Here is a 27,308-nt window from a genome sequence, read left to right on the forward strand (position 1 = left end):
AGCAACAGATTGGATCCAACATAATAATGGGTCAGTGAACTTAAAGACAGGTCAACAGAAATGATCCAAAATGAAATACAGAGAAAAAATGAAATACAATAGAGCATCAGATACTTGTGAGACATTATCAAACTATTCTGAAATACATGTAATTGGAGTCCCAGAAGGAGAGGAAAAACAATACTATAGAAGAAAAATCTAAGGAGATGTGGCTGAAAATTTTCCAAAATCTATGAAAGGCATAAACTGAAGATCCAAGAAGCTCTTGAATCCTAAGTTGGATAAACACAACAAAGAAAACCCCACCTAGAGGCATCTTTATTGCTGAAAATTAAAGAAAAGATAAAAAATTAATAGCAGCTAAAGCAAAAACAAAACAAAACAAAACAAAACAAAACAAAACAACATTACATTTGGGAGAACAAGAATAAAAACGGACTTCTCATCATAAACAATAGAGACCAAATGACAATGAAATGACATCTTTAAAGTGCTAACAGACAAAATATAGAATTCTATATCCACCACAAACATCCTTCAAAAGTGAAGGCAAAATAAAGGCATTTTTAGGCAAACAAAAGCTGAAAGAATTTGTTACCAGTAGACCCACACTACAAAAAATATTAAAGGAAGTGCTGTGGGCCAAAGGGAAAGGATTTCAGGTTGAATCCTGGATGAGTGGGAAGGAAGAGCATTGGAAATAGTACATATATTACTAACTTAAAAGACTATTTAAAAATTTTCTTTACCGGGCTAGTATCCAAAATCTATAAAGAACTCCCCAAACTCCACACCCGAAAAACAAATAATCCAGTGAAGAAATGGGCAGAAAACATGAATAGACACTTCTCTAAAGAAGACATCCAGATGGCCAATAGGCACATGGGAAGATGCTCAACATCACTCCTCATCAGGGAAAAACAAATCAAAACCACACTGAGATATCACCTCACGCCAGTCAGAGTGGCTAAAATGAACAAATCAGGCTACAGATGCTGGTGAGGATGTGGAGAAACGGGAACCCTCTTGCACTGTTGGTGGGAATGCAAACTGGTGCAGCAGCTCTGGAAAACAGTGTGGAGGTTCCTCAAAAAATAAAAAATAGACCTACCCTATGACCCAGCAATAGCACTGCTAGGAATTTACCCAAGGGATACAGGAATGCTGATGCATAGGGACACTTGTACCCCAATGTTTATAGCAGCACTTTCAACAATAGCCAAATTATGGAAAGAGCCTAAATGTCCATCAACTGATGAATGGATAAAGAAATTGTGGTTTATATACACGATGGAATACTACATGGCAATGACCAAGAGTGAAATATGGCCTTTTGTAGCAACGTGGATGGAACTGGAGAGTGTGATGCTAAGTGAAATATGTCAGCAATCTATATAAGACAGAGCTTATTTGATCCTGTAAGCCTGCTAAAATCTCTCTAGGCACATTTTTTGTTTTTACTATTTCAAATTCAATTGTTCGCTTCAGGTTTTCCACACTGCCTTGAATCAATTCTGAAATTTCAATTTTGAAAAATACTATTTCTTGTTTTTATATTTATTGGCATAAAGTTCATTTTTATTGTAATTTAAAAATCTAGTATTATAGAGTTGAAAGCCATGGTGAGATTGGTCAAGAAAAAAGGGATATGTTCTGACATTTTCTACTTGTGCCTCTTTTTTTGGTTTTTCTTGCATTTAATACTATCGATACCAGAGAACTAGTGTTAGATGCTGTTAGTACTTAGTTTGAAGAAAGATGATAAATTCCTAGAAATACAGATCAATGAATCTGGGTGTTAATTTTCAACAAAATTCTAAAATTAATAAATTTCAGTATTAAAACGATAACCTTGAAAACATAAATAAGAGAGTAGTACAACAGGAAGGAGCAATAACATTAGTTCACAAAGATTATAACAAACATTTCTTGTTTTTTTGATAGAGTCACTACCAATTAGGGACATGTTCTGAACATTTCAACAAAACTTCAGACAAAGCCTCTCAAGATACACATGGACCAGATGGAGAAATGTCGGCTGGGTGACAGGCAGTACTTTAGGTAGATATTTATAACTCTTTGAGTGGCTATGCTCAAAGAATGATGATTAATGGAAAAGAATGAACTATGAAAGACCTCTGTCTTTATGCCATTCAACATTTTTATTAAAGATGGAAAAAGTATGCTTATCAATTTTGCGGATGACACAAAGCTGGAATGTCAGGTAATATGCTGGATGACAGAATTAGCACACAAAAAGATCTGAGCAAGGCAGAAAGATGGGGTATGATGAATAATATATTTAATAAGGATAACAATAAACGCCCATACTCAGACTTAAAAAATCAATCACACAAGGATTGGGTCTAGATTGGGGTTGGCAAACTGCTGCCTCTGAGCCAAATCTAGCCTGCCATCTGCTTTTGTATGGCCTATCAGCTGAGAATGTTTTTTTATTTTAAGTTACTTTTTAAAATTAAAATAATATCTTGTGATACATGAAAATTATATGAAACCCATACTTCAGTATCCATGAATAGTTTTATTTGAACATGGTCATAGTCATCCATGTATACACTGTCCGTGGCTACTTTTGTGTTACAGTGACTGTCATAGAGATCAAAAGGCTCATAAAAGTGAAAATAATTATTATCTAGCCCTTTACAGAAGAAGTTTGCTGACCACTGATCTAGATATGTAAAATGTATAGGTTTGGTTCACTACAAAGTCACAGTATAGGGCAAGAGTGTACATATCCACCCCCCAAAGGTAGAGGAATACTATCTTAGATGATAGTAGTAGAGGTAAGGCGGAACTATATCCATCAAAATTTGTGAATACTAACTAAGGACCAGGCATTGTGCTTGCTAGTAATGCAAAGATGACTACAACCTAAGACAAAGATGGTGACTAAGACTTGGTTCTTGCCTTCAAGCTCAGAGTCAAGGAAGATGTACAAACAGGCAACAAATATTATACTATGTTATGTGTAATAATGTGATCTACATCCAGAATCGTGTTCAGTTCTGGGTAGTTTATTTTAAGTAGGACATTGTCAGACTTCATCTTGTCAGAGGAAAACAAAAAGTTCATGATGATCTATGAATTATCACATGGAGAAAGTTGAAAGGATTAGCTGAAATGTTTCAAAAGAGAAAAATGCGATTAATATCACAAGTGTTCAAAAACGAAAAAAGGATTAGAATTTTTCTTTTACAACTCCAAGAGGGAGAACTGGAGTCAACAAATACAAATTTTAAACAGGAAGAAAGACATCACAGATAAAAGAACTTACTGGCAAAGTAAAGGTTTTAAGTCTTTTCCATCCTTGAAAGTGTCCCAGACAAGTAGATAATTTATGGAGGAAACTAAAGAAAGGATTCCTGCATTGGTGGTTCTTTTAGACTGATCACGTTCTGGGAAAGACAGACTGAGAACAGATAATGAAGGATCTTAAAAGCCAGGTTAAAGTCAATGGGCTCTATCCTATGGTTCTCAATAGGACTGGGGGTAATTTTGTCCCCCAGGAACATATGACAATTTTTTTCCTTTTTTTTTTTTCTTTTTTGAGAGAGAACACACTCATGCCAGAGCAGGGGAGGGTCAGAGAATCTTAGGTAGGCTTCACACCCAGTGCAGAGCCCTGTGGGGCTTGATGTCATGACGTGAGATCATGACCCAAGCTGAAATCAAAAGTCAAGTCGCTTAACCGACTGAGCCACCCAGGTGCCCCAACAATTTTTAAAGAGTTTGGCTGTCATAACTTGGTGTGTGTGTGTGTGCGCGCTACTATGGGCACCTAGTGGGCATTTTGTGATGCTTCTAAATATCCTACCGTGCACAGGACAGTCCCCCACAACAAATAATTATCTAGCCCAAAATGTGAATAGTAAAGAAGTGGAAAAACCTTATGGTAATATATTTGGGGGTGGAAATGTGGGGGTTGGAGACTTAAGCAGGTAATATGCTTTAAAAAAGTTATGTTTTAGGGAAAAGTATCTAGCATTGATGTGTAGTATATGAATAAGGAAAGGATATACACTAAACGTTCAGTTTTCTTGCCTCACATTATCATCTAAGTTGTCTGAGGGAAGCCAACATGTACTTTAACACAAAACTCACTTCATACCTCCTTATGTCCGTCAATATCCTTCCCATTTCCTGTGTTGGATGTAATTATTTAGTGGCAGAAGTTGAGTTCTCTTTAAGGTTCCTTTGTTGTGGTTAATAAGAAAGAGGCAAACTAGCCCCAAAGAAACCCACCAGACAACTCCATAGATATGTTGCTTCCACAATTACAAGATGCAGGTTTGCAATGTAGTCTAAACCCCACCCTGGGATACCTTACTCTAAATCAGGTATTCCCTTAGGGCCTCAGTTTACTAAAGGGGGTGCACTCTGAGGTACCATCCTCTGCACCTTTTAAGGTCCCTGACCCTGGACTTCCCTGATGTCTTATCCTGTACTCTAAACCCAGGGCGACTTAGCCACCCTTTAATCTCCAGTTCACATGATATTTCTGGTCCCTTTCTAAAAACCTAGAGGAGTCAATTTCGCAGTATCCCTGACTTGGTACTCCCAGGGGCCAACGCCTTCGGCTTGGTATCCCTAGAAAGGCAAACCAGCTCTGACACTACCTCCTCGCTTCCATCCCAAACCCTTCTCGGTTCAAGGCCATTTCAGAACCTCCGAGGGTCCTAAACACTCAGACTTGATCGCCCCACTCCAAATTGTATAAAATGTATTAAATGAACCCACATCGTGATTCATAATATATGGCTTATGTACCAGTTGAGAGGTTATTTTGGTAGACTTATTAATTTCGATTTGCAATTGTTTTTCCCTTTTGAGAGTGAAAACATCATTTCAGGGTTCAAAAAAGTTCGTGGAATGCCACTGGTGTCTGCGTCAGACTTCCCCCATCCATGTCCCCACTCGGGCCGCCTCTCAGCGCCCTCCCGCCTTCCACCTCCTCGCCGCGCGTCTCCTCGCAATCCTCCCCACTCTCGCTCGCCTCTCCACCAGCTCCCCGCTCTGTCCGCCTCTGTCCAGCCAGGATCCCACCCACCCAGGTACCGGCCCAACCATCCCCACCGCCCCGCCGCCCGGCTCGCCTGCGCTCCCGTTAGCTCCAGGCGGGCGGACAGTCCAGGCTCCGGAACCTCCTTTCCGTCCCGCCCCGCCCCGCCGCGCCACAGCGCGCCCCGGCCCCTAGCCCCGCCCCCTACTCCAGAGTTCCCGGGAGCGCGCACTTCTCTACCCGAGCTCTTCGCTGCATCCCACCCCGCGAAATCCGTCCCGGTTCTCAGCCGCGCTCTCGGGGCGCGCTCCCATCTCGACTCCGGGTTCTTTGCCCCACCTCTCCTGCAGGCCCCGCCTCCGAGTTCTCCTTAACTTCGCGGCTAAGCTACGCAGCCCCACCCTAGGGCCTTTCCTCAAAGCAGCGGCCGAGCCCGCGCCGCCTACCCTCCCCCACTTCATATTAATCCCAGGGGCTTTGTAGGACCCAGGGGACCCGCCCTTACGCGAACACGCATGCGCAATCACCACCTTTCCCGGATCCGAGCCCTCCGCCCTCAGGTCTCCAGCCCGGGGCCCGGCCCCGCCTCCAGCCCGGCCCCGCCCCTCATGCCGGGTTCCGCGCACGCGCGTCTTCCCAGCCCAGCCTTCTCCCCCGCCCCCGCCAGTCCCGCGGTCCCACAGCGCCAGGTCGCCCCCAGCCCCCTCCCTCCTCCCAACCTCTTTCGGTCCCACCCTCCCTAGCTTTGTGCCCGGGGCGCCGAGCCGCTTCCCCCATCAGCCGCGCTGCGGGAGGAGGGAGCCGCCACCTAGAAGCTGCCGCTCGCAGCCCCGGGCAGGGGCACAGGTAGGTGGCGGCCGCGGGCTGGGCCGCTCACGCAGCCCGGGGCTGCGAGTGGGGGCGGGGGCGGGGTGTGAGGGAGGGGCGGACTGGGGGAGGGGTAGACCGGGAGGGACGGGGTTGGGGTGTGGTTTGGGTGAGAGGTGTGAGGATGAGGAGATAGGGGTATGGGAGATGGGTTTACCGGTGGGGTCGGGGTGCCGTGGTAGGGCAGTTGGGGGCAAGGTGGAAGAAAGGACCTGGGTCACTTTGGGCGGGCTCGGGGAGGGGCATGCGTGGGAATTGAGGGAGGGGTGGAGAATTGCGGTACTGGGGAAGGGGAAAACGAAGTGAGATTTGAGGGTTGTAAGAAGGAAAGGATCAGGATTGGAATAGAAGGGGTGGGGTCTTGGGGGTAGGGGAGAAAAGTTGGGGCTGTGGATTATGAAGTTGGGCGTTGTGAGGCGTGAAGGAAGGGGATTTTGAAGGTTATCGACAGAAGACAAGAAAAGGGATGGAGAGATTGTCGTCCTAGGAGAGGGAATCCCAGACAGTGGGAGGAAGGGAAGAATACTTGGCGAAGGACAGGGGAATCGATGGGGGTGGAACAGTGTGGGGAAGGAAGGAGAGGCAGGTGGAAGTGGAATAAGGTGTTTGGGACCGAGAACCTTATTTCACAAGGGCCATGGAAGGACTGGAAGGGCCTGAGATGTGAGAAGTCAGGGCAGGGATGCTGGGAGTGGATGAAGGGAGTGAGGTGAGGATTTGGGGTGTAGAGATTGGGTTGTGTGTGAATAGCTCTAGAGTTGGCAGGTAGAAGAACTGTAAGAGTGTCAGGATGTAGAAGAGATTGGCCTGCTCCTGGAGGGAAGTAGGGAGCTGGGTGTGGTGTGAAAGGAAAGGGTAGGGGTGAAAATGTAGGTAGGAAAGTGCTGGGGGGGGGGGCGGTGGGAATGCGAGGAGTTAAAAATTGAATAATGGTGGTGACACAGAACAATGCAGGTAAGGCTGTTAGTTGGTTATTGGTGGTTTGAAACTAGTTTCTGTTCAAATTTTGGTGTGGAAATTTTCTCAAGAATACTGCATTTTCAAATAAACCAAGGGTGTCTGCAGCCTTGGGATGAAGGCCATGGGTTGACAGATGTTTTCCTGGTGTGTGGATGTGGGTAATTTCTGCCCTGGCAGAGGGAGGAAGGGAGGCCTCAGTGTAGCTCTGTCCTGGCTCTGTTCCCACCAACTCTTTCTTCAGATGTCCACTTTTTTTTTTTTTTTTTTTAATCTCCTCTCTGCCCACCCCCCACCCAAGCTTAAGCCAGTGAATACCAGAAGGATCAAACAGGTGGGTGAGATTAATTTTTAACATCTTTTTTTAATCCTTAAGGCTGATGTCATATTTTTATTCTTGAGAGACAGTATCATGCAGTTGAAAGAGCTTGAGCTTTGGAGTAATACAGCCTTGAGATTGAATTCTGGCTCTGCCATTTACTAGCTCTGTGCCTTAAGTAAGTTCCTTTACTTCTCTGGGCCTCTTTACCTGTTAAGTGGCAATCCTGATCTCAAAGGATTGTCAAGGGCTACATGAGATCACTTAATAGAGTACCTAGCACGGTTCTTGACATCCGGTCGGTGCTTAATAAACGGTAGCTATCACACCCAGTATCATCATCATCAGTATGATTTATTCTTAGGGGATTGTTACTTTACCTCCTAAAATTAAGGAAAGTGTTTACTTCAAATTAGAGAGCCATAGACTCAGCTCACATTTTTAATCCTGTGACTTCTGTCTCCGATTCCTTCCCTCCAGTCCATTTGCGTGGGATGGTCCTGCTTTTTGTTGGCAAACTGGTTGCAGGTTGTAAAAAGTTGCCATGTTTAGTTATGAGTTATTTTTGTTTTTTGCCTCTTATTTAGAGGCTATAAAGAACTGAGTTCTTAATGTAGTAAGGTTACATTTTTTTCATTTGATGAAATGATACGTTTTGTGATATCTTTGGCTCATTTGTGGTGACTGAATAGAACACTGTTGTAATATTTTCTTTTTCTAAAGTTTATTTTGAAAGAGAATGAGTGAGCAGCGAAGGGGCAGAGAGAGAGAGGGAGAGAGACAGAATCTCAAGCGGACTCCGTGCTGCCAGCACAGAGCCCAACATGGGCCTCGAACTCATGAACCGTGAGATCATGACCTGAGCTGAAATCAAAAGTCAGACACTTAATCAACTAAGCCACCCATGTTCCCCATGATATTTTTCTTTTTTTTTTTTTAAATTTTTTTTTTTTTTAACATTTATTCATTTTTGAGACAGAGAGAGACAGAGCATGAATGGGGGAGGGTCAGAGAGAGAGGGAGACACAGAATCTGAAACAGGCTCCAGGCTCTGAGCTGTCAGCACAGAGCCCGACGCGGGGCTCGAACTCACGGACCGTGAGATCATGACCTGAGCCGAAGTCGGCCGCCCAACCGACTGAGCCACCCAGGCGCCCCCCCATGATATTTTTCTATGAGGTTGTATGGTTTACAAAACTGCCTCTCTGGAGACCAGCTGGGAGACCATCAGAATACCTTGTCATTCTGTTGATCTAATATAAAATATAGTTAATACAGATCTCAACTAGACATTCTTACAGATACTAGTTATTTTAATTTTCCAGTTTGTGTGGGATTTTTGCCATGGTATAGCACAGGCCCTGTTGCCTGAAGGCCCATTTATAATAGACCACTGTGTATAATGGCCAGGCATAAGTAAAACCAAGTACAGAAGCTTTATGTGGAATACTCTTGTCTTTATGGTTCTTAACCTTGAAAGGTTTAAACATTAATTCTTAGCTCATTCTATAGTACCTCACAAACTCTCCGGAAGCTTCTTATTGGGAGAATGTGAGATGCACAAAGTTAGTAGTAGAAATCAAAGGTTACCTGAATTTCCTGAACCAAGGTTAGTTACTCAAGTACCTTCAATTGAAGAGCAGAGGAGCCTTGGGGCTCCTGGACAGATAATGTAGGTTTACTTTTCAGGAAATACTGGGTTTTTCTTTCATCATTTAGAAAGATAACTAGCATTTGATGAGTACTTTAGAGGTAAAATATAGCCAGAACTATGCCTTTTTTGAAAGTGATCGATGCAAAGAGAAACTGCCAGGATTTGGGGCAGCCTGGGTTAGCATCCTTACTTTGATCCCAAGTTGCTTGTGCCCTCTGCTGGATGGAATCAGACTTTTCTGATTTTCACCCAAAGTGGTCATTCATCCATTTGTCCATTGGACTCCAAAGTTTGTGGAACACACTGTTGGGGTGAGAGGGGTAATACGAATGGGCACACCCTGTTTCATTGTCAGGGAGCTTATGGTGTGCTGATTCATTATAATATGCTATCTTCCATAGAATTTGCCTTTCTCATATTACAGTCAAGTCATTCTTTTTTAGGGCCATGCCTGGTGACAAATTTCTGATCCACAGGTAGAGTAGGGCTCTAAATGTCCAAATCCAGGGATAGAGACTGAGGGGCTCTGCTTTGTCTCCTCATCCTCAAGATTAAAGTCTGTGAGGTTGAAGGGGCCAGACACTTATCTCTACTGGATGAAGAGCTTAGAATAAGAGAGGCATTTCCTTAGCAGCAGGCACTGAATACTGGCAAGAGTATGGGTTAGAAGAGCTGGCACTGTGACAGGAATTTTTTTTTCTGGGTTTTAGATTTTTTTCCCCCTGGTAGTACCAGTAGCAATATACTCCCATCATCTGCTTTGCTTCTTCCACCTGCAGAAGGGTCTGGCAAGTCGGGGAGGAGCCTGCAGCTGTTGCCTAGAAGAGGAGCTGGCTCCTAGCAACAGTATCATCAGGCCCTGCAGCTCAGAGCACTAAGTCTGTCCCTTTGAGGTCTCACCCTTCCTTTCATTCAGTCCAGCAAGTATCTGTTGAGGGCTTACTCAGTACTAGGCCCTGTGTTGGGCCTGGGAAAAAGAGACGAATCCATTAAGTGTCTTGCCTTCAAAGAGCTTCATAGCTCTGAGAACATTAGCAAGTGAACAGACATAGTACACAGTGCTACATGCTATATATAGAGAAGGAGACACTGGCCCTCTGGGAAAATCAGACAGGCATGTGCTGGTGCAGGGGTTAGTGAAGATTTCCCAGGAGAGGGATGGCGGTTGAGCTCGGTAATGAGAGTAAGGCTTAACTAGGTCAGAAAAGCAAAGAAGGATGTTCCAACCAAAGAGAGCAGGATGGGCAAAGACCATTGGGATAAGAGAGCACAGCCAACTTATAGTGTGGCATGGCTGAAGGTAGGGCATAAGAAGATGGGCAGGAAAAGGTGAGGCTGTCAGGCTAGGCAGGCCCTTCTTTCTGATGTGCTTTTATACACGTAATTATCCTCCAGAGAAACATGGATTGCACTGATGCCCACAAGCAGGATCACTGTTTGATCTCCAGAGACTCAGCATTTTTGATCACTGACTTGTTTGCTTTTACATGGCATCAGAGCTACATCCCAGCCCTGCACGGATGCAGAAGAAGCTGGGTTAGCTCACTTTAAAAGCCAGAGTCTTTTATTTATTTTAGAGGGAGAGAGAGAATCCTAAGCAGGCTCCATGCTCATTGTGGAGCGGGATGCAGGGCTTGATCCCATGACCCTGGGATCATGACCTGAGGCAAAATCAAAAGTCACTTAGCCTAACCAACTGAGCCACCTAGGCACGGAGAGAGTCATTTAAAGATAATGGCAGCTATTTGACATATATAAATTTTTTTCTGTCTAAGTTGCTGTGGAAATGATAATCAAACACTTTCATTTAACATAGCAATTTCTCATGTATTTTTGAATTCTCACAGTGTCTCAGGAAAACAGATATTCCAATTGATGCTTGAGCACAAAATGTCACCCATAGGATTGCATAAATGCCCACTGTTTTTGGTATTTTGCCTTAGCTCAAAAGTATCTAATAGAACCTTAAGAGATAATGATGTTTCCAAGGAGTAGAATAGCTTTCTTTTTAGCTCTTGTGATGGAGGTCTTTCTTTGTAGATCCAAAAACTGTATTGCTCGTGGTCTATGTAAGGCTTAGCAAATGAGTAAACTTTAGTTCCACAAATATCTGCTCAGGAACTGTTATATGCCAGAGCACTATGTTAGGGAGTCTGGATGAATTAAACACGGTCCCTCTCCTCAAGGAGCTCAAACCAGTAGAACACAGGCCCAGAAATAAATCAGTAGTGGAACACTGAGTCAACAAAGATGTGGAAGGTGCCAAGGTAGCAAGGGAATTATTAGTTGCTGGTCTTTGTTCTGTGCATAAATATATTTTTGAAAACAGAAATAGTAAATTTCTTTATGTACTGTTTGTAACTTTCAAATCAATAAAAAAAATTTAGGATTTTAATGACTGCATACGTTCCATGGTGCAGACGTATCATAACTTATTTAATGACACCCCGTTGGACATTTAGGTTGTTTCCAGTTGTTTTGCTATTACCAACTGAGCTGCTATGACTTTCCTTGGAAGTGACCCTGCGTGCTTCTGTAACTTCCTCAGGGTGAATTTTAGAAATAAGATTTGAGCTGGCTTTTGAAAGATGAGTGGGAGTGCACCAGGTACAAAGAAAAGGGGGAAAGTAAGAAACGGTGTTCCAGGTAGAGGCAATAGAGGCAGCCTTCATTGCCAGAGTTCACAGGCAACTGGTAAGCTTTGTTTCCCCAACCAACCAAAGGGCCTTCCTGGTAGGCTTATAAAGCTCTGGGCACAGCAAGATGAAATTACATGTTACAAATGGCATTTTAATTGGATTGCTTCCTTTGTGCTTTGCTTTTACAGTTGCAACCAAGGCAATGTCTTACTACCTCAACTCAGAAAACCACCTGGACCCAGGACCTATCTATGTACGAGAAAACGGTCAGCTACACATGGTCAACCTGGCCTTGGATGGTGTCAAGAGTAGCCTGCAGAAGCCAAGGCCTTTCAGACTGTTTCCCAAAGGCTTCTCTGTGGAGCTTTGCATGAACAGGGAAGATGATACTGCACAGAAAGAGAAGACTGATCATTTCATCTTTACATATACCCGGGAGGGGAATCTTCGGTACTCTGCCAAATCTCTCTTCAGCCTCGTCCTGGGCTTTATCTCCGACAATGTTGATCATATTGATTCCCTTATTGGCTTTCCTGAGCAGATTGCTGAAAAGCTGTTCTCTGCTGCAGAAGCCAGACAGAAATTCACAGAGCCAGGTGCAGGGCTGAGGGCTTTACAGAAATTCACTGAGGCCTATGGAAGTCTGGTGCTTTGCTCCCTGTGTTTGCGAAACAGGTGGGTGTTCCGATTGGGATATCAAGTATTTTATCGGGTGTGTTAATTCTGTCTAGTGCTCAGGCTTCGTGGGCTTGGGGGCTTCCCCCATCAAATAGCAGTTCAATTTAAAACTTCCAAATACAAAGTGGCAGACCATTTTGAGAAAAATCACTCTTTCTCGCTCCCTACCCCCACCAGAAAACACTTAGCTTTATTTTGAAATCTCTTTGCCACTACTTGACTGCTACCACTCTTCCATTCAGTAAAAAAATAACTCATCTACCAACTCCCCCCCCCCCCAACTTTTCTAGTGTGAGAAAACAGAAAAGACAAAGAATGTGATCTGCCAAATATCTCTTGGTATGCTCTTGGGGATGTGAAGATTAGGAACCAGAGTTCTGGGCTCTGTTCCAGTTCTCAGACCTCTAGATATTGAACATTAGATAAAAAGGAACTTTAAAATAGTGATTAAAATTTCGAGTATCCTAAAGTCTGGAAATTTTCACATAAGATCTGTTCACCTTAAAAATAGAAACTACCAGTTATTTTATCAGCAGAAGATGGGTTTATTCAGGAATAAAAGAGAATTGCAACCTGGGACAAACAAGCTATGGCAAAACCACAGGCGAGTCCAAGGGAACAAAGGAGAGGCATACTTTTTTTTTTTTTTTTAATTAACTTATTTATTTTGAGAGAGAGAGAGAGAGAGACAGACACAGAGACAGACAGTGAGCAGGGGAGGGGCAGAGAGAGAAAATCCCAAGCAGGCTCCACGCTGTCAGTGCAGAGCTTGATGCAGGGCTCGAACTCACAAACCATGAGATCATGACCTGAGCTGAAATCAAGAATCAGAAGCACAACCAACTGAGCCGCCCAGGTATCCCAAGGCATACTCTTTTAAGGAGAAAAGGAAGGTGGGAAGGTTGTTTGGAACTAAAAGTCATTGGAGTAAGCTAGGAGTTCAAAGTGTGGTAACTTTTCATTGGTAAAGCTATTGCTGGGGTGGGGGGGGGAGGGGGGGGGCGGATGATGAGGAAAACAGTTTCTTTACTGGCTGGGAGTAGTAGAATAGGGTTTGCGTGAAAGGTCAAGTCCATTTAAGGTCAAGCCTCGCTCTTTCTGTTGGGTCCACTATTGACTCCTAGTGATAGGGCTTAAGAGCTCCCCCTGCTGAAAACTCCCCTCTTCATTTTAGTGAGGCTTCCCATGACTCATTTTCACAGGTCCCAACAGCAACCCTTGTGACTTGCCTTTGCTCATATGCTTTTATTGATTGATTTTTTTTTTTAATTTTTTTACAGTTTTATTTTTGAGGGAGAGAGAGCAAATGGGGGAGGGGCAGAGAGAGAGGGAGACACAGAATCCAAAGCACGCTCCAGGCTCTGAGCTGTCAGCACAGAGTCTGATGCAGGACTCGAACCCACAGCCTGTGAGATCATGACCTGAGCCGAAGTTGGACACTCAACCAACTGAGCCACCCAGGCGCCCCATGCTTTTATTGATTTATTTAAAGTTTTTATTCCATCATGTAAAATGAGCATTTTTTAATAAAAAAAAATTTTTTTAAACGTGCATGGAAAATTCAAACACAAACACAAAAAGATATAAAGTGAAACAATCTCCCATTTTATCTTCTATCTTTCCAGAAGCAACTACTATTCACAGTTTTACATCATTCCAGAGATATCTCGCACATGTACACGCATCTATAACTCTCCCCTTTGTTATACAAGTGGCAGCATGCTGCTTACACTGTTACACACTTTGCTTTCTTTACATATTTTGAAAATCATTAGCCATCAATACCTGTAGATTTAAAAAATTAGTGTGCCACTGTGTGAACTTTTCTTGTGATTAGAAAATGTGAAAAGTAGCTTACTATTAAGATGCACCGTCAATATGACTGTTAAAACAAGGCTAAGAAGAGCATATACGAGAAAAAAGTCATACCAGAAAGCATAAGCTAAACTCATATGCTTACAAAAACAAAAAAGAAGCAATCTTTATTTAATTGGCTCACGGAATTAATGGTTTCACCCCAGTCCTAACATTGTACTATAAAAAGACAAGGCATAAACACATGCCGATGAGAGCAGAACCATGGACTTAGGAACGGAGCAGGCACATTCTAAAAGCTCTGTCGCTGTGCTGTGGTCAGTCACGACCAAACCTGGGGCCGCTGCCAGAAGAAAAAAGAATTACCTTACCTAAATGAAAAAGCCTAAGCAATATTTCATTGTAGCTCATATATTTAAAATACATTTTACTCCTTCATGTTTTGTTCCAAGTTATTTATGTTCATTGTAGAAAAATTAGAACAATGAAAAATAAATGGATGATACATACTGTATCTTAAAATTATTTTATAAAGGAAGTGCATATTTGGGAAATACTTAAAGCTATAATTTTAAGAAATTCATAAGGCCACTATATGTGGTGATCATTTTCAAATACATACTTGGAAATATACTCTATAACTTGTTTTCTGTTTTTCCCCCATCTACCGTTATAGCTAAGGTATTTCTTATGATGGCAAAAATACTTTTTATCCATTTGTGATGTCTGTGTACCGTTATAATTTTCTTTATAATTTTTCAAATTTTCTTAATTTTTTTCTACAAGGAACTTGTGTTACTTTTATAATCAGAAAAATAGAAACATTTTTAACATGATTTTTGTTTCATGTTTTAGTGCAACAATTCTCAACTTTGTTGTCTTATTCAGATACAAGAGTAAGATTTTCAATTATGGTTCCAAACTTCCCTTCTACTTTCGAATCCCCAAAGGAAAAATAGGAAATGGACAAGAGATTTGGGTTTGCATTTACAATCCAGGGCTGATGCTGCTGCAGAAAGGTTTTACCAGCACAAAAGAGTTCAAGTCAAAGAGAAAGAGGCTGAGAAATTTATTGAAAATAAGATGATTGGGGATGTTCAGTCCCTTGCTGTCTTGGGATAGGTCACAAAGCTGCTTGTCAGAAGAAGCCAGTGTCTTTGCAGCTGGGTCCCAACCGTATAAAACTATTTCTTCCTTGTGTTGAAAACCCAGTGGTTTGGGTTTTTTTAAGTTTATTTATTTATTTTGAGAGGGAGAGAGTGTGCGCACACACGTGCAAGCATGAACAGGGGACGGGCAGAGAGAGAGAGAGAGAGAGAGAGAGAGAGAGAGAGAGAGAGAGAATCCCAAGCTGACTTCGCCGTCAGCCAAGGGCCCAACACAGGGCTTGATCCCACAAACTGTGAGATCGTGACCTGAGCCAAAATCAAGGGTCAGATGCTTAACCGACTTGAGACACCCAGGTGCCCCAAAAGCCCAGTGATTTTTAAACCCACTGGTGGTCACAGGGAGGCAAGTATGTTTTCTTAAAATATCATACTGGGGCTCCTAGGTGGCTCATTGGGTTAAGTGTCTGACTCTTGATTTCGACTCAGGTCATGATCTCACAGTTTGTGAGATCAAGCCTCACATTGGGCTCTGTGCTTAACAGTGCAGAGCCTGCTTGGGATTCTCCCTATCTGTCTGTCTCTCTCTCTTTCTCTCTCTCTTTGCTCCTTCCTCTGCTCACACTCGCATGCACGCTTTCTCTCTGCCTCAAATAAAAAAATAGACACCACTGAATGAAGTTCTATAAGATGTCATGTGTTTTTGGAATATTGTTTCTAATTTTCTTAATAATTCTTAAAAGAAGTAATCCTTTACCCCATTTTCTAGCTGGAGAAATTGAGGATCAGAGAGGTTAAGTAACTTTCTGTAGTCACACAAGTAATTAGGGTTGTTAAAATCCAAATTCAGGTGTATCTGACACTAAAATAAGCCTGTGTTCTTTATGTTGCTTCTCCATTACACCATTCTGAGCTCTATGGGGCAAATCAGAAGACCAGTGTTGAGCAAGACCCTAGAGCTTTGATCATGTCCTAGATAAGCATCTAGTAGTGTCTGTGGCTTTGTATGTTGGTTTCTCAGCCTTGATTTTGTAATGTTTGTTAATCAAAGTATACATTGTTAGGTCCTTTGCAGATAACCCTTGTTTCAGAATTACTGAAAATATTTTGGTTAATTGATCAAAGGATGTGTGTTTTCCTTTCTCTGATTGCCAGTAATCCCCCAAATCCCCATTAACCCACTTCAACTCTGTGATTGGAAGATGGAAAACAGCAGCTTTATTTACAGTGCAATTAAAATATGTCTGAGTAAATAAGACTCAATTGTGTACCCAGCTGAGCTCTGTCACCAGGCAGCTTAGAGAGGGTATCAATGCCCCAGGCCATCTGTACTTAGCAGTCAGGCCAGTGATCAGCTTCAGCACATCTTATTTTGATTGGAAATAGGAAGAAAAGAGATATAACTCCCCTCTTGCCCTCAGATTATTCCATCTTGTTTTTGGTAATTGTGATCCTATTGACAGAAGAGAGAAGTGAGCACTATTAAGTGTCACTCCACTGATCCTAGCATACCATTTTGCAATCGAAACTTTAGACACCCATGGGGAGAATGGATGAGAAAGGCAGTCTCTTGCTACAAGTTAGTTTCCCTGTTCTTTTAGGATCCTCTCCTCTGTTTCCTGTCACACCTAATCCCTTTTTGATTTTTTCTCACTGACATCATCTGAAATAGATGAACAACTAGAAAGCAGGGTGGAGGCCCTAGCCCGGGCTGTGAAATGCCCTTTTGATCTTCTTTTCCTCTCCAGAGGCCTGCCTGATGCTTCCTGATAGTAGTTTGGCAAGGTGCTCCAGTGTAATTAAATTGTTTGTGCTCACAGACTTGTCTTACCATCTCAATTAGACTGAGTCTTTGGAGTCTATCATGCTGCACTTACTTTTGGAGTAAAGTTAATAGGCACAGTGGAGTGAGCAGCTACTGAAGCATGTGTTTGAATAGAGGAGAGAAAATGTGATCTGCCAAATATCTCTTGGTATATTCTTGGGGATGTGCTGAGATTGGAACCCAGAGTTCCAGGTCATATTCCAGTTTTCAAACCAGTAGATCCTGAGCATAAGGTAAAAGGCAACTTCAAAAAAATGAATGATTAAGTTTTTGAGTATCCTAAAGTTTGGAAATCCTCCCATAGGGCCCAACACCAACACCAAGGTCTGTCTTCTGAAAAAGCAGATATTTTTTCTTGTGTCTTGCCTTTGCTCGTACATTTTTATTTAAAGATTTTATCCCACCATCATGTAAAAAGACTTTTAAGACATTTACTAATTTAAAAAGTCAACCTGTGCCCACATAGTAGTTGGTGAAGTCGGCTTATTACATAGTACCTTGTCCTGATAGAGTGTTGACTGTTTGACACAGCCATAAATGGTAACGTTTTAAAAAGAAAAAGTTGTTTATTACCCTCTATGCCCCACAGATACCTGGTGATTTCAGAAAAACTTGAGGAGATTAAGTCTTTCCGGGAGCTGACCTGCCTGGATCTTTCCTGTTGCAAGCTTGGAGATGAGCATGAACTTCTAGAACATCTCACCAATGAGGCCCTGTCTAGGTATTGACCTGCCACTACTTGTAGATGAATTGTTTTATTTTTTTAAAGAATGTTCCAATGGGATCATCTTGAAGAATGCTGGTTATTTCCTAATCCTGTGTTTATTTGCTAATTTTTACTCTTTTCTAAAACATTTTCAATCTCCTTTAACTGAGCATAAGCAATATAGATTGGACAGGTCTTAGGAAAGTAAGTTAGCTGGTTCCTTTTATAAATAACCGTTATTTCAACATGTAGTATAGGAAACTACTAGAGGTGAAAATAATTTTGCTCTCAATTTGTCCAGTCCTAGGTTATTCTAGCATGAGATAGTTATACAGGTATCTACAATCATTTTCTTTTATTTTAACTATCATTGAACTATAAACTACTTAAAACGTAAACTACTAAACACTGCCTAATCCTTTTCAAGAACCATAATCTTAAAAAATCACCCAGTTTATACACATTCACAAATAGACCAACTGATCCCGTTAGTCTGGCCAGCAGAAAGGAGGCCAGATGTGGTTTCATAAACATCCAGAAGGATAACAGCATTACAAAGTTAAGTCTAACCAGCTTCCTGGGGCCTGCCTCAGACAGCGACACTACACAGTGCCCCATACAAAGGTATTTTTGTGTGGGGTTAGTAAAGGTGCAGATTTCTTGTGTGGGGGACAGTGGAGCAAATTAATACACAATTTCAGGTTAGCTGGATGGATTGGGTTATGGGTATACCTAAAAATCCAATCTGAAAATCTGGATTCATAAAGCTAGTTAAAATTAGAGGATTATTTGCTTTGCAAAATGAATTCTCATAGAAATTCTTTAATAGACTTTCCTGACATAAGAGTGTTTTTGGTTTTCACTTAGGATTTGTCATGAATGCAGCTTTTGTGTTAAACAGGGTATATTTATTTCCTTCATGAAGTCCCTGATTACCTCATTTGACCATATACTATTAGTGTCCTCTGCCATCTGAGGTTAGTGCTACATTAACACTTTGATCCCTAAGTTAACCGTCAGTAAATAGCAACAAAAGATTTTTAGCTGTTAAACGCATTGGGTGTGAAATAACAGGATGTAGAGGATATTTTGTATTTTAGGTATTTAGGTGAAATTTATGTATGTGGACTTTCTCAAACTCTGTTTAAGTGATTTATGTATGGACTTTGTTTCCCTAGTGTAACTCAACTCCACCTGAAGGATAATTGTTTATCTGATGCCGGGGTGCGGAAAATGACAGCACCAGTTCGAGTGATGAAAAGAGGCCTTGAAAATCTAACATTATTAGACTTATCTTGTAAGTTTTATTAGCAATTATAGTATTTAACGTTGGAAGAATGGCCTTAGAAATCACCTAGTTTTTCTCCATCAATTTAGAGATGGTAAGATTACGGGGAGGTGACCCTTCCTAGCTGCCATAGCAAGTTAGTGGCAGAGCAGCACTAAAGCCAGAGGCTCTTGACTCCTGACTATATACCTTTCCTGTATGCTGCCACGTCTTTAGGATAGGAAACACCTTTCGCAGAGCTAGAGCAAACAATCCTAAAATTTATATGGAACTACAGAAGACCCCCGAATAGCCAAAGCAGTCCTGAAAAAAAGAATAGGAAAAGCCTTTCCACATTCATCTGGGTCACTTACTGTGTACAGACAGAACAGCCTTTCATCATATTCATGGCACATATAAAGGACATATGGCTCCTCTCTCTTTGAGTTGCTGATCTATGGTGTCTGTCACCTAGGTCTTTTTTTAATCAGTATTTGTCTGATGACAATCTGGATGAATTCACAGTTGTGATAACTTTCCCAGGATTAACCAGATATTGATTTCAGTGGTAGAAAGTTGGTAGAGATCATTTACAATTTAGCTGAGCATCCATTGAATATATAGCAGGTTGGTATGGTGTCAAAAGAATAAAAGGAACAGGGGTTTAAGATCAGAGGACAGTCCTTGCTCTGCTGTATTTTTAGCGGCTGTGTACCCTTGAGCAAGTTATTTAACCTCCTGAGCCTTAGCTTTTGTAGAACAAAAACAATAGTGAATGTCCAGTCTCCCTTCCAGGAAAGCATATTTATTCAGCAAATATTTTTTGAGCATCTAGAATGTGCCAGGCATTGTGCTTATGGCCTTGAGGATTCAAGTAGTACTGTCTGAGTTGAGAAGGTAATAGGTGAGAAAGGCTTCTGAAAACAGTACAAGTTAGTGAGTAGTGGTTGTCCTATGTCTAAATACCTTTGAAAATCTTTTTAAAGGGACACTTGGGTGGCTCAGTTGGTTAAGCGTTGGACTTCAGCTCAGATCATGATCTCGAGGTTCATGAGTTCAAGCCCCACATCGGGCCTGCTGCTGTCAGCATAGAGCCTGCTTGGGGTCCTCTGTCCCCGTTTCTCTCTGCCCCTCCCCTGCTCATGCTCATGTGTGCATGTGTGCTCTCACTCTCTAAAACAAAAAATAAAAACATTAAAAGAAAAAAGAAAGGTTCATAGCTTAAAAATACATATATTTTTAAAATTTTTTTTTTTCAACGTTTATTTATTTTTGGGACAGAGAGAGTCAGAGCATGAACGGGGGAGGGGCAGAGAGAGAGGGAGACACAGAATCGGAAACAGGCTCCAGGCTCTGAGCCATCAGCCCAGAGCCCGACGCGGGGCTCGAACTCACGGACTGCGAGATCGTGACCTGGCTGAAGTCGGACGTTTAACCGACTGCGCCACCCAGGCGCCCCAAAAATACATATATTTTTAAAATAAATCTTTAACTTTGGAGCGGAAATAACCATGCACAAAGTCTGATAAACCATTTTAATACATGTTCATGTATGCTGCTTTCATAAAGCTCCAAATTAAACCCTTTGGGATAACTTCGTGGTTAATTTTTTTTTAATGTTTGTTTATTTTTGAGAAAGAGAGTGCGCGTGCGAGATGGGGAGGGCCAGAGAGAAAGGGAGACACGGAATCCGAAGCAGGCTCCAGGCTCTCAGCTGTCAACACAGAGCCTGATGCGGGGCTCGAGCCCACAGCCGGTGAGATCATGACCTGAGCCGAAGTCGGACACTTAACTGAGCCACCCAGGTGCCCCCGTTTATTTTTCTGCTAATCCCCAGCTCCTAGAAAGTTAGAGCTATAAAGGATCTTAAGGGTCATCTAGTATGGCTTTTCCATATTACAGACAGGATAAAGTTAAGATCTTATGCTGGTTTTCTCTGCAAAGTTTGCTCACTCAGTACTTTATATTTTATTGTTTGGCATTTTTTCTGAGTTTGTTGTTGGATTTTAGCATTAGTTATACTGTATATTGTAATACAACCTATGTTTCTGGCATCTAGGTAATCCTGAGATCACAGATGCGGGCATTGGATACCTCTTCTCTTTTAGAAAACTAAACTGTTTAGATATTTCTGGGACAGGGCTCAAGGTAAGACATTTGCTCCCTTCTCTTATTTCTCCAGACTGACAATTAGATATTTTTGGCTCCTGCTAATTGGTATTTAGAAAGAACTGGTATTTATGATAGTACTTATTTCCTACTGAAAGTAAGCACGAATTGACCAGATGTGTGTGCATTCTTATTCTTTCCCTCATAGGACATCAAAGCCATCAAACACAAGCTCCAGACTCACATAGGCCTTGTCCACTCCAAAGTGCCTTTGAAAGAATTTGATCACAGTAACTGCAAGACAGAGGGCTGGGCTGACCAGGTACTGCAGCTTTTTCTCTCCCACAGTGAGAAGTCCAAATGCTTCAGTCAACACTTTGAACAAACATTAATCCTCTTGGTAGTCTGAATGAATGGCCGTCTTCATGTCAAATCGGAGACACTGATGGCCTTTAACTGACCCAGCTACTTAAAGCAAGGTGTTAGATGCTGATCCTTAAATCTCTTGCTCTGGTCACTAGCTTGTGTCTCATCCTTACTCACCCTGGGAGAAAATGCCATGTTATAAACAACTCAGAAAAAAGCATATTCTGGCTTGCTATGCAAAAAAGCAATATGACCTAACTTTAGGACAAATTCCCTTAGCATGTAGATAAATGCTGAAAAGAGAATAAGTTACACTGTTTAGGATTCAAATCTGATTCTTCTCCTTAGTTTGGACCAATTTCTTAACTCTTAGAGTCTTAGTGAGGACATACCTTTTTCTGTCCTCTCACTAAGCAAACCCTCCCATTTTCAACTTCTTGGCTTTGATTCTCTCATGTCTTCTTGGTGGTCTTCCTCAACTTGGTAAAGTATAGACCTAAATAGGAAGTCAGAAGGTAACCGAGTAGTACAGCACCAGTAGACGGCACCTTGCCTGTAGCTCATGCCTTTCTTCCTCACACACTTTAATATTTCTTGGTGGAGGCCTAGAGGACCCACCAACATGTTTTGTTCTGAATTCCTCCTTGGCTCCACTATAATGCATGATGGTGGACCTATCCAACTGCCTAATTGTAGCATCACCTCCCTGTAAGTAATCAAGAAGGGGTGAGTCAGTATTTTAGGAGCACTTTGACGTTTGTCCAGAAAACGTTATGCTGAAATAATCACAACAGTGCATTGCCAGAAGGTTTGTAGCACTGAATGAATCCTATATGTATCCAGTGGACTTGGGATAGACGTGGGATGGTCAAACAAAGGTTTAATGAAGTTTGGTAGCACATGATATGGTGGAGTGAGCATAGGCTGTGGAGTCAAAGAGACAGGAGTTTGGGATCCTGGCTGGACAGCCCAATAGCCACATGACTTAGGCAACTTGGATTTGCTGTTTCTTCATCTGTAAAATGCAGAAACCAGGACCTCTCTTAAATAGCTTAGTGAGGATGAAGTAAAATACCTAGCATCCTGGCCTGGTACCATGGAGATACTGTGGGTTTGGTTCACATCACCTCAATGAAGCGAATATTGTAATAAAGCAAATCTTGCAATAAAGCAAGTCAAATGAATTTTTTGCTTTCCCAGTACATATAAGATTTCTGTTTATATTGTAGTCTGTTAAGTGTGTGACAGCATTATGTCTAAAAAAGTAAAGTACGTTACATTAATTAAAAATATTTTATTGCTGAGACATGCTAGCCATTGTCACTGGAGCTTTCAGCAAGTCATTGTCACTAATGACCATAACAAATGTAATAACAATGAAAAAACTTGAGGTGTTACAAGCGTTACCAAAATGTAACACAGAGACGTGTAGTGAACAGATGCTGTTGGAAAAATGATGCAAATAGACTCGCTTTACACAGGATTGCCACAGATCTCTAGTTCATAAAAAACAGTATCTGCTAAACGTAATAAAGCAAAGGTCAGCAAAGAGAGGCGTGCCTTTAAGTTGATGGGGCTCCTTCATACACACAGCTTCAGGCCATATCCCCCTGAGCAGGCCCCTAAAGCATGGCAGCAGCATTTTACCCATCTCTCGCTGATCCCCACTGAACTGTTTCAGGCTGACTCCAGTCTCCTGCCTCGTTCTCCCCAGGTGACACAGAAAAATGATGGCCGCTAACAGGAGTCCCCATACTGCTCTATCAATGTCTCAGAATTTTTCCATTTCTTCAACCATATCCTACTTCCCTCCTATCCAAGGGGTCAAGTGTGCCACTTTATTCTAGGGATAAGCATGTCAGTGTTTGTTTTTCAGTTACAGTCCCTGAGATCTCTACATTTCTCTGATACAGGTCACTAACAATTATTTTCCTCTGCTGCCCCACCCTTCAATTTTCAGTCTCATGATTTGTTGGCCGCTTTCTTTCTGTGTATAAACATGAGTTACCTTTTTTCTAACATGTCTTCATCTCCCCCCAATGCAGCCGTGAATTGGTTTCTGCGATCTTGCCCCCCTCCTCATTGCCCACTCAGCTCTTACTCCTTTGTAATCTAGGTGTCTGGTCTCCGCTGCTCTGCGGTGGGTGTTTTCTTGAAGGTGGCGTGTGATCTCATTCTCCACCTTGCTCACTTTTCTGCAGTACTGGTGTAAACATACGTGCCTTATGCCTTCCTCTCCTGGCCTTTCTCCTGACTCCTGCTCACTTCTCCCTCTAACTCTCGCTGATTCCTCACTTCCTCCTCCCTTCCTCTGTTTTCTCTCACTCTCCTGGTGATGTTGACCGATCTTAGCACCTTAACTGTCCCTGCAGGGAAGATTTTACCTTCTCTGACACATCAGACTTCAGACCCGTTCCTAAATATTGTCCATAAATCTCTACCGTGCACCCCAGATTTAATGTGTCCGGAACCAAGCTCATTTTCCTCTTCCCTTTCCCCCAGCAGCTCTTCTTGATATTCTTACTAGTGTTAGCGGAAGCACTATTTTCCTGATTGCCCACTGAGTCACCAGGTTTGGTTTATCCTGGCGTTCTCTTGCATCTGACCCGTTTTCCACAATCAGGAAGTTATCCTGGAAGGGATGATACCTGGTATTCACTGAGTGCTTCCTGCGTGCCAGACACTGCTAAACCCCTCATTTAATCTTCCCAAGAGCCTGGTGTGGTATATACTGACCAAAGAATCAAATCACTTGCTGAGGGTACCCTGGCTAGTAAGTGGAGGCACTAACTCTGTATTCTTACACTCTTGTGCTGTCCTGCCTCTGTGTCCTGAAATGTTTTCTTCGACTTTCTTTAGGATCGTTTCATTGCATACTGTAATGACAACTATTAAATTAAAAGTTCTTGTTACTTGTGGTGTATGTGAAAGAATCGCTTACTTTGTTTATGTATATTTTATATTCAGCCAAGTTTCCAAAAGAATTTGTAGTAGTTTATAATAAAAATATATTTGTAACAGATTTAAAAAACGGAAACTGATCATGAAAGATGAGAATATGGAAACATGGGCATTTTACGTACAAGAGTTTGAATTGTATTTGGTATATTTAAGGCATGGAAGTGAGTCTAGGAACGTGTGAAAAGTATTATGACTAAGGTTTTACATTTTATTACTTAATTTGAGAACATGCAATTTTTCTAGCTTGCAATAGAGATGAAAATAGGGACTCAGCTTCATAGATTTTTCCTGAGTCATGGAAACACAGATATCCAACATGTTTGTATTCTGATCACCTTATGTGTTAAAACAGAAAATCCAGGCTTGACTTGGTTATTCTTACCACCTGTCATCTGAAGTAAGATTACCACAGGGATTTGTGTTTCTGGAAAGGGAGCTAGAGGAAACAAGGAAAACTTGAGATTTTGTTCACATTCAAATCTTTCCAAATGCATTTTAGATTGTTCTGCAATGGGAGCGTGTGACTTCAGAAGCTGTGAAGCCACGAGAAACCGGGGAGCCGCGAACAGCAGCTCAACACTTCTGTAAGAAATTTCCTTTTCTTTGGAGTTTTTGCCCTTAGGTTATTTGCACCCTTAAAGCAGTTAGCCTGTCTTAACCCAGTGGGAAAAGTAATTATTGACTTAAAGAGATCATCAAAACTTGTATTGTCTCAACATGCTACAGCATAAGTTCACACTTAGCCTCAAGCACCTACACCAGGAAAGTAGTTTATTAAATGTACATGTGTGTGTTTGTATGAATATCCCATTTTGTTTCAAAAAAGATTTGCAGTGGCACAAAAGTGGATAGAGCACAGAACATTAAAAAAGGAATTAAGTGTAACCAAAAGATAGAAGCAACCCGGGTATCCATCAAAAGATGGAATGGATAAGGGTACCTGGCTGGCTCAGTCGGTGGAGCATGTGACTCTTGATCCCTGGGTTGTGAGTTTGAGCCCCATGTTAGGTGTAGAGATTACTTTAAAATGAAATCTTTATTTATTTTTTATTTTTTTTAACATTTATTTATTTATTATTTTTTTTTTTTTTAATTTTTTTTTTTTCAACGTTTATTTATTTTTGGGACAGAGAGAGACAGAGCATGAACGGGGGAGGGGCAGAGAGAGAGGGAGACACAGAATCGGAAACAGGCTCCAGGCTCTGAGCCATCAGCCCAGAGCCCGACGCGGGGCTCGAACTCACGGACCGCGAGATCGTGACCTGGCTGAAGTCGGACGCTTAACCGACTGCGCCACCCAGGCGCCCCAACATTTATTTATTTTTAAGAGAGAGAGAGAGACAGAGCATGAGTGGGGAGGGGCAGAGAGGGGGGAGACACAGAATTTGAAGCAGGCTCCAGGTTCTGAGCTGTTAGCACGGAGCCCATTGTGGGACCTGAACTCACATACCGCAAGATCGTGCGTGACCTGAGCCGAAGTCGGATGCTCAACTGACTGAGCCACCCAGGCGCCCCAAAAATAAAATCTTTAAAAAAAAAAGAAAAGAAAGATGAATGGATAAATAACATGTAGTATTTCCATATAATAGAATATTAGCATTAAGACAGAAAGAAGTTTTGACATAACATGGATGGAATTTGAAGAGATCATGCCAACTGAAATAAGCCAGTCAGAAAGAAACAGGTCATATGATTCCTCTTATAAGAGGTTCCTAAAACAGTCAAGTTGAGAGAGACAGAAAATAGAGTAGTGGTTGTCAGGGACTGGCGGGAGGGAAATAGGGAGTTATTGTTTAATAGGTATATCATTTCATTTTGCAAGATGGTAAAGTTTTGAAGAAAGATGGTGATGTTTGCACAACAATGAATGTATGTAATGCCACAGAACTATACACTCAAAAATGATAAAAGTGGTAAGTTGAGGTTAAGTATATTTTATCATAATTTTTTAAAAGAGTTAAGGGATGAAATCAAAATGAAGGAAAAATAAAGGTAGCAAAATAAGAATTCAGGGCATACCAAAAACTATAGAATAAGGTGGGATCATTTGCTAGAGTGTGCCACAAATTTGGCTCTTTTTTAGAAGACAGAGTCCAGATTTTGAAGAATAATAGGGAACATTTTTTGAGCTTTTACTCTGTGCCGAACATTGAGCTGAACACTTTATATGTTGCTTCATTTATCTCCACATCACCCTCATAAAATAGGATTTATATCCTTATAAAGCTGAGAAAATTGAATCTCCGAGAAGCTGCTTGCCCAAGGCCACTTATCCAGAAGTGGCAGAGCTGGGATTTGAATCCAAATCTGTCGTACTCCCACATGAGTACACGCCTCCACCCTGTGCCAGTGCACATGCCACTGTTCCTCTGTAGGGCATTCAGAAGAGAATAAAATTAATCCAGACCTCTGCCTGTTAAGGCCTTTGTTGTTTTCCTTGGATCGTCTCTCTGGACTTGGGCAGGCATTAGCACACCAGCATAGTCAACTCGTTGCCCCTCCCTCTGTCACCCTCACAGATGGCAAGCGGGCTCGAACAGAAGCCCCTGTGAAGTGTGCCCTGGCAGATACCCACATGAACTCTTCTGAGAAACTCCAGTTCTATAAAGAGAAAGCCCCAGACTGCCACGGGCCACTATTGAAGCGCGAAGCTGTCTCAAGCCAGGAGTCGAAGAAGAGCAAGAAGAGAGCTTTTGAAGAGCCAGAGAAGGAACAGAGCAACTCTTCACAGTCTTCAAAGCAGAAATACGTGTGTCTTGCTGTGGAAGACTGGGACTTGTTAAATTCCTACTGATTGGTAGATAGGAGTTGACCTCTTTCCCCCTACTCTTACGTATGAGGAAAGGGGGCTGATGGTGTTTTCCTTTTTGTTTGACTTTACCTATGGCATTAGCATAGCAAGTGGATATTTCTACTTTTGTGGTGGGGGAGGGGAATGCTATGGAAGTATGTAATAATTTCTAATGTATATTTTCAATACATAGTAATTTTTTCAAATAAACGTTTTTGCTGTCCTTAA

General features: G+C 42.0%; 2 protein-coding genes across 10 annotated transcripts in view; one reads left to right on the forward strand and one right to left on the reverse strand.

The window, feature by feature from the left end:
• The window catches only part of HSPB11 (heat shock protein family B (small) member 11), a 43,414-nt gene extending 37,802 nt beyond the window's left edge, over nucleotides 1-5,612 (reverse strand). For 2 of the 9 annotated variants that reach the window (XM_045477477.1, XM_045477480.1), the window contains exons 1-2: nucleotides 5,360-5,465; nucleotides 3,296-3,430 (exon numbers count right to left, since the gene is read on the reverse strand). The gene's annotated coding sequence lies outside the window, so the exon portion shown is untranslated. Of the gene's footprint in view, nucleotides 1-3,295; nucleotides 3,431-5,114; nucleotides 5,182-5,359; nucleotides 5,468-5,525 lie in introns of those variants that run through there. The other 7 variants (XM_045477476.1, XM_045477483.1, XM_045477479.1 and 4 more) reach the window with 6 other exon arrangements.
• A 224-nt stretch (nucleotides 5,613-5,836) lies between these two features.
• Nucleotides 5,837-27,308, forward strand: LRRC42 (leucine rich repeat containing 42). Its single transcript, XM_045477475.1, has 8 exons — nucleotides 5,837-5,866; nucleotides 11,645-12,131; nucleotides 17,470-17,601; nucleotides 18,765-18,883; nucleotides 20,913-21,001; nucleotides 21,171-21,284; nucleotides 24,789-24,873; nucleotides 26,809-27,308. Exons 2-8 carry the CDS (start codon nucleotides 11,659-11,661, stop codon nucleotides 27,081-27,083), a joined length of 1,287 nt encoding a protein of 428 aa, XP_045333431.1. The 5' UTR covers nucleotides 5,837-5,866; nucleotides 11,645-11,658; the 3' UTR covers nucleotides 27,084-27,308.

This window comes from Leopardus geoffroyi, chromosome C1 (assembly GCF_018350155.1).
Source record: "Leopardus geoffroyi isolate Oge1 chromosome C1, O.geoffroyi_Oge1_pat1.0, whole genome shotgun sequence".
NCBI classification, from domain to species: Eukaryota; Metazoa; Chordata; class Mammalia; order Carnivora; family Felidae; genus Leopardus; species Leopardus geoffroyi.

Excerpts from the sequence above, each read along its gene's own strand:
- LRRC42 (XM_045477475.1), top strand. The coding sequence starts at position 11,659 with ATGTCTTACTACCTCAACTCAGAAAACCACCTGGACCCAGGACCTATC. Across the intron at positions 21,002-21,170 it reads TTTCTGGGACAGGGCTCAAG|GACATCAAAGCCATCAAACA; the intron begins GTAAGACATTTG and ends TTTCCCTCATAG. Across the intron at positions 21,285-24,788 it reads CAGAGGGCTGGGCTGACCAG|ATTGTTCTGCAATGGGAGCG; the intron begins GTACTGCAGCTT and ends AATGCATTTTAG.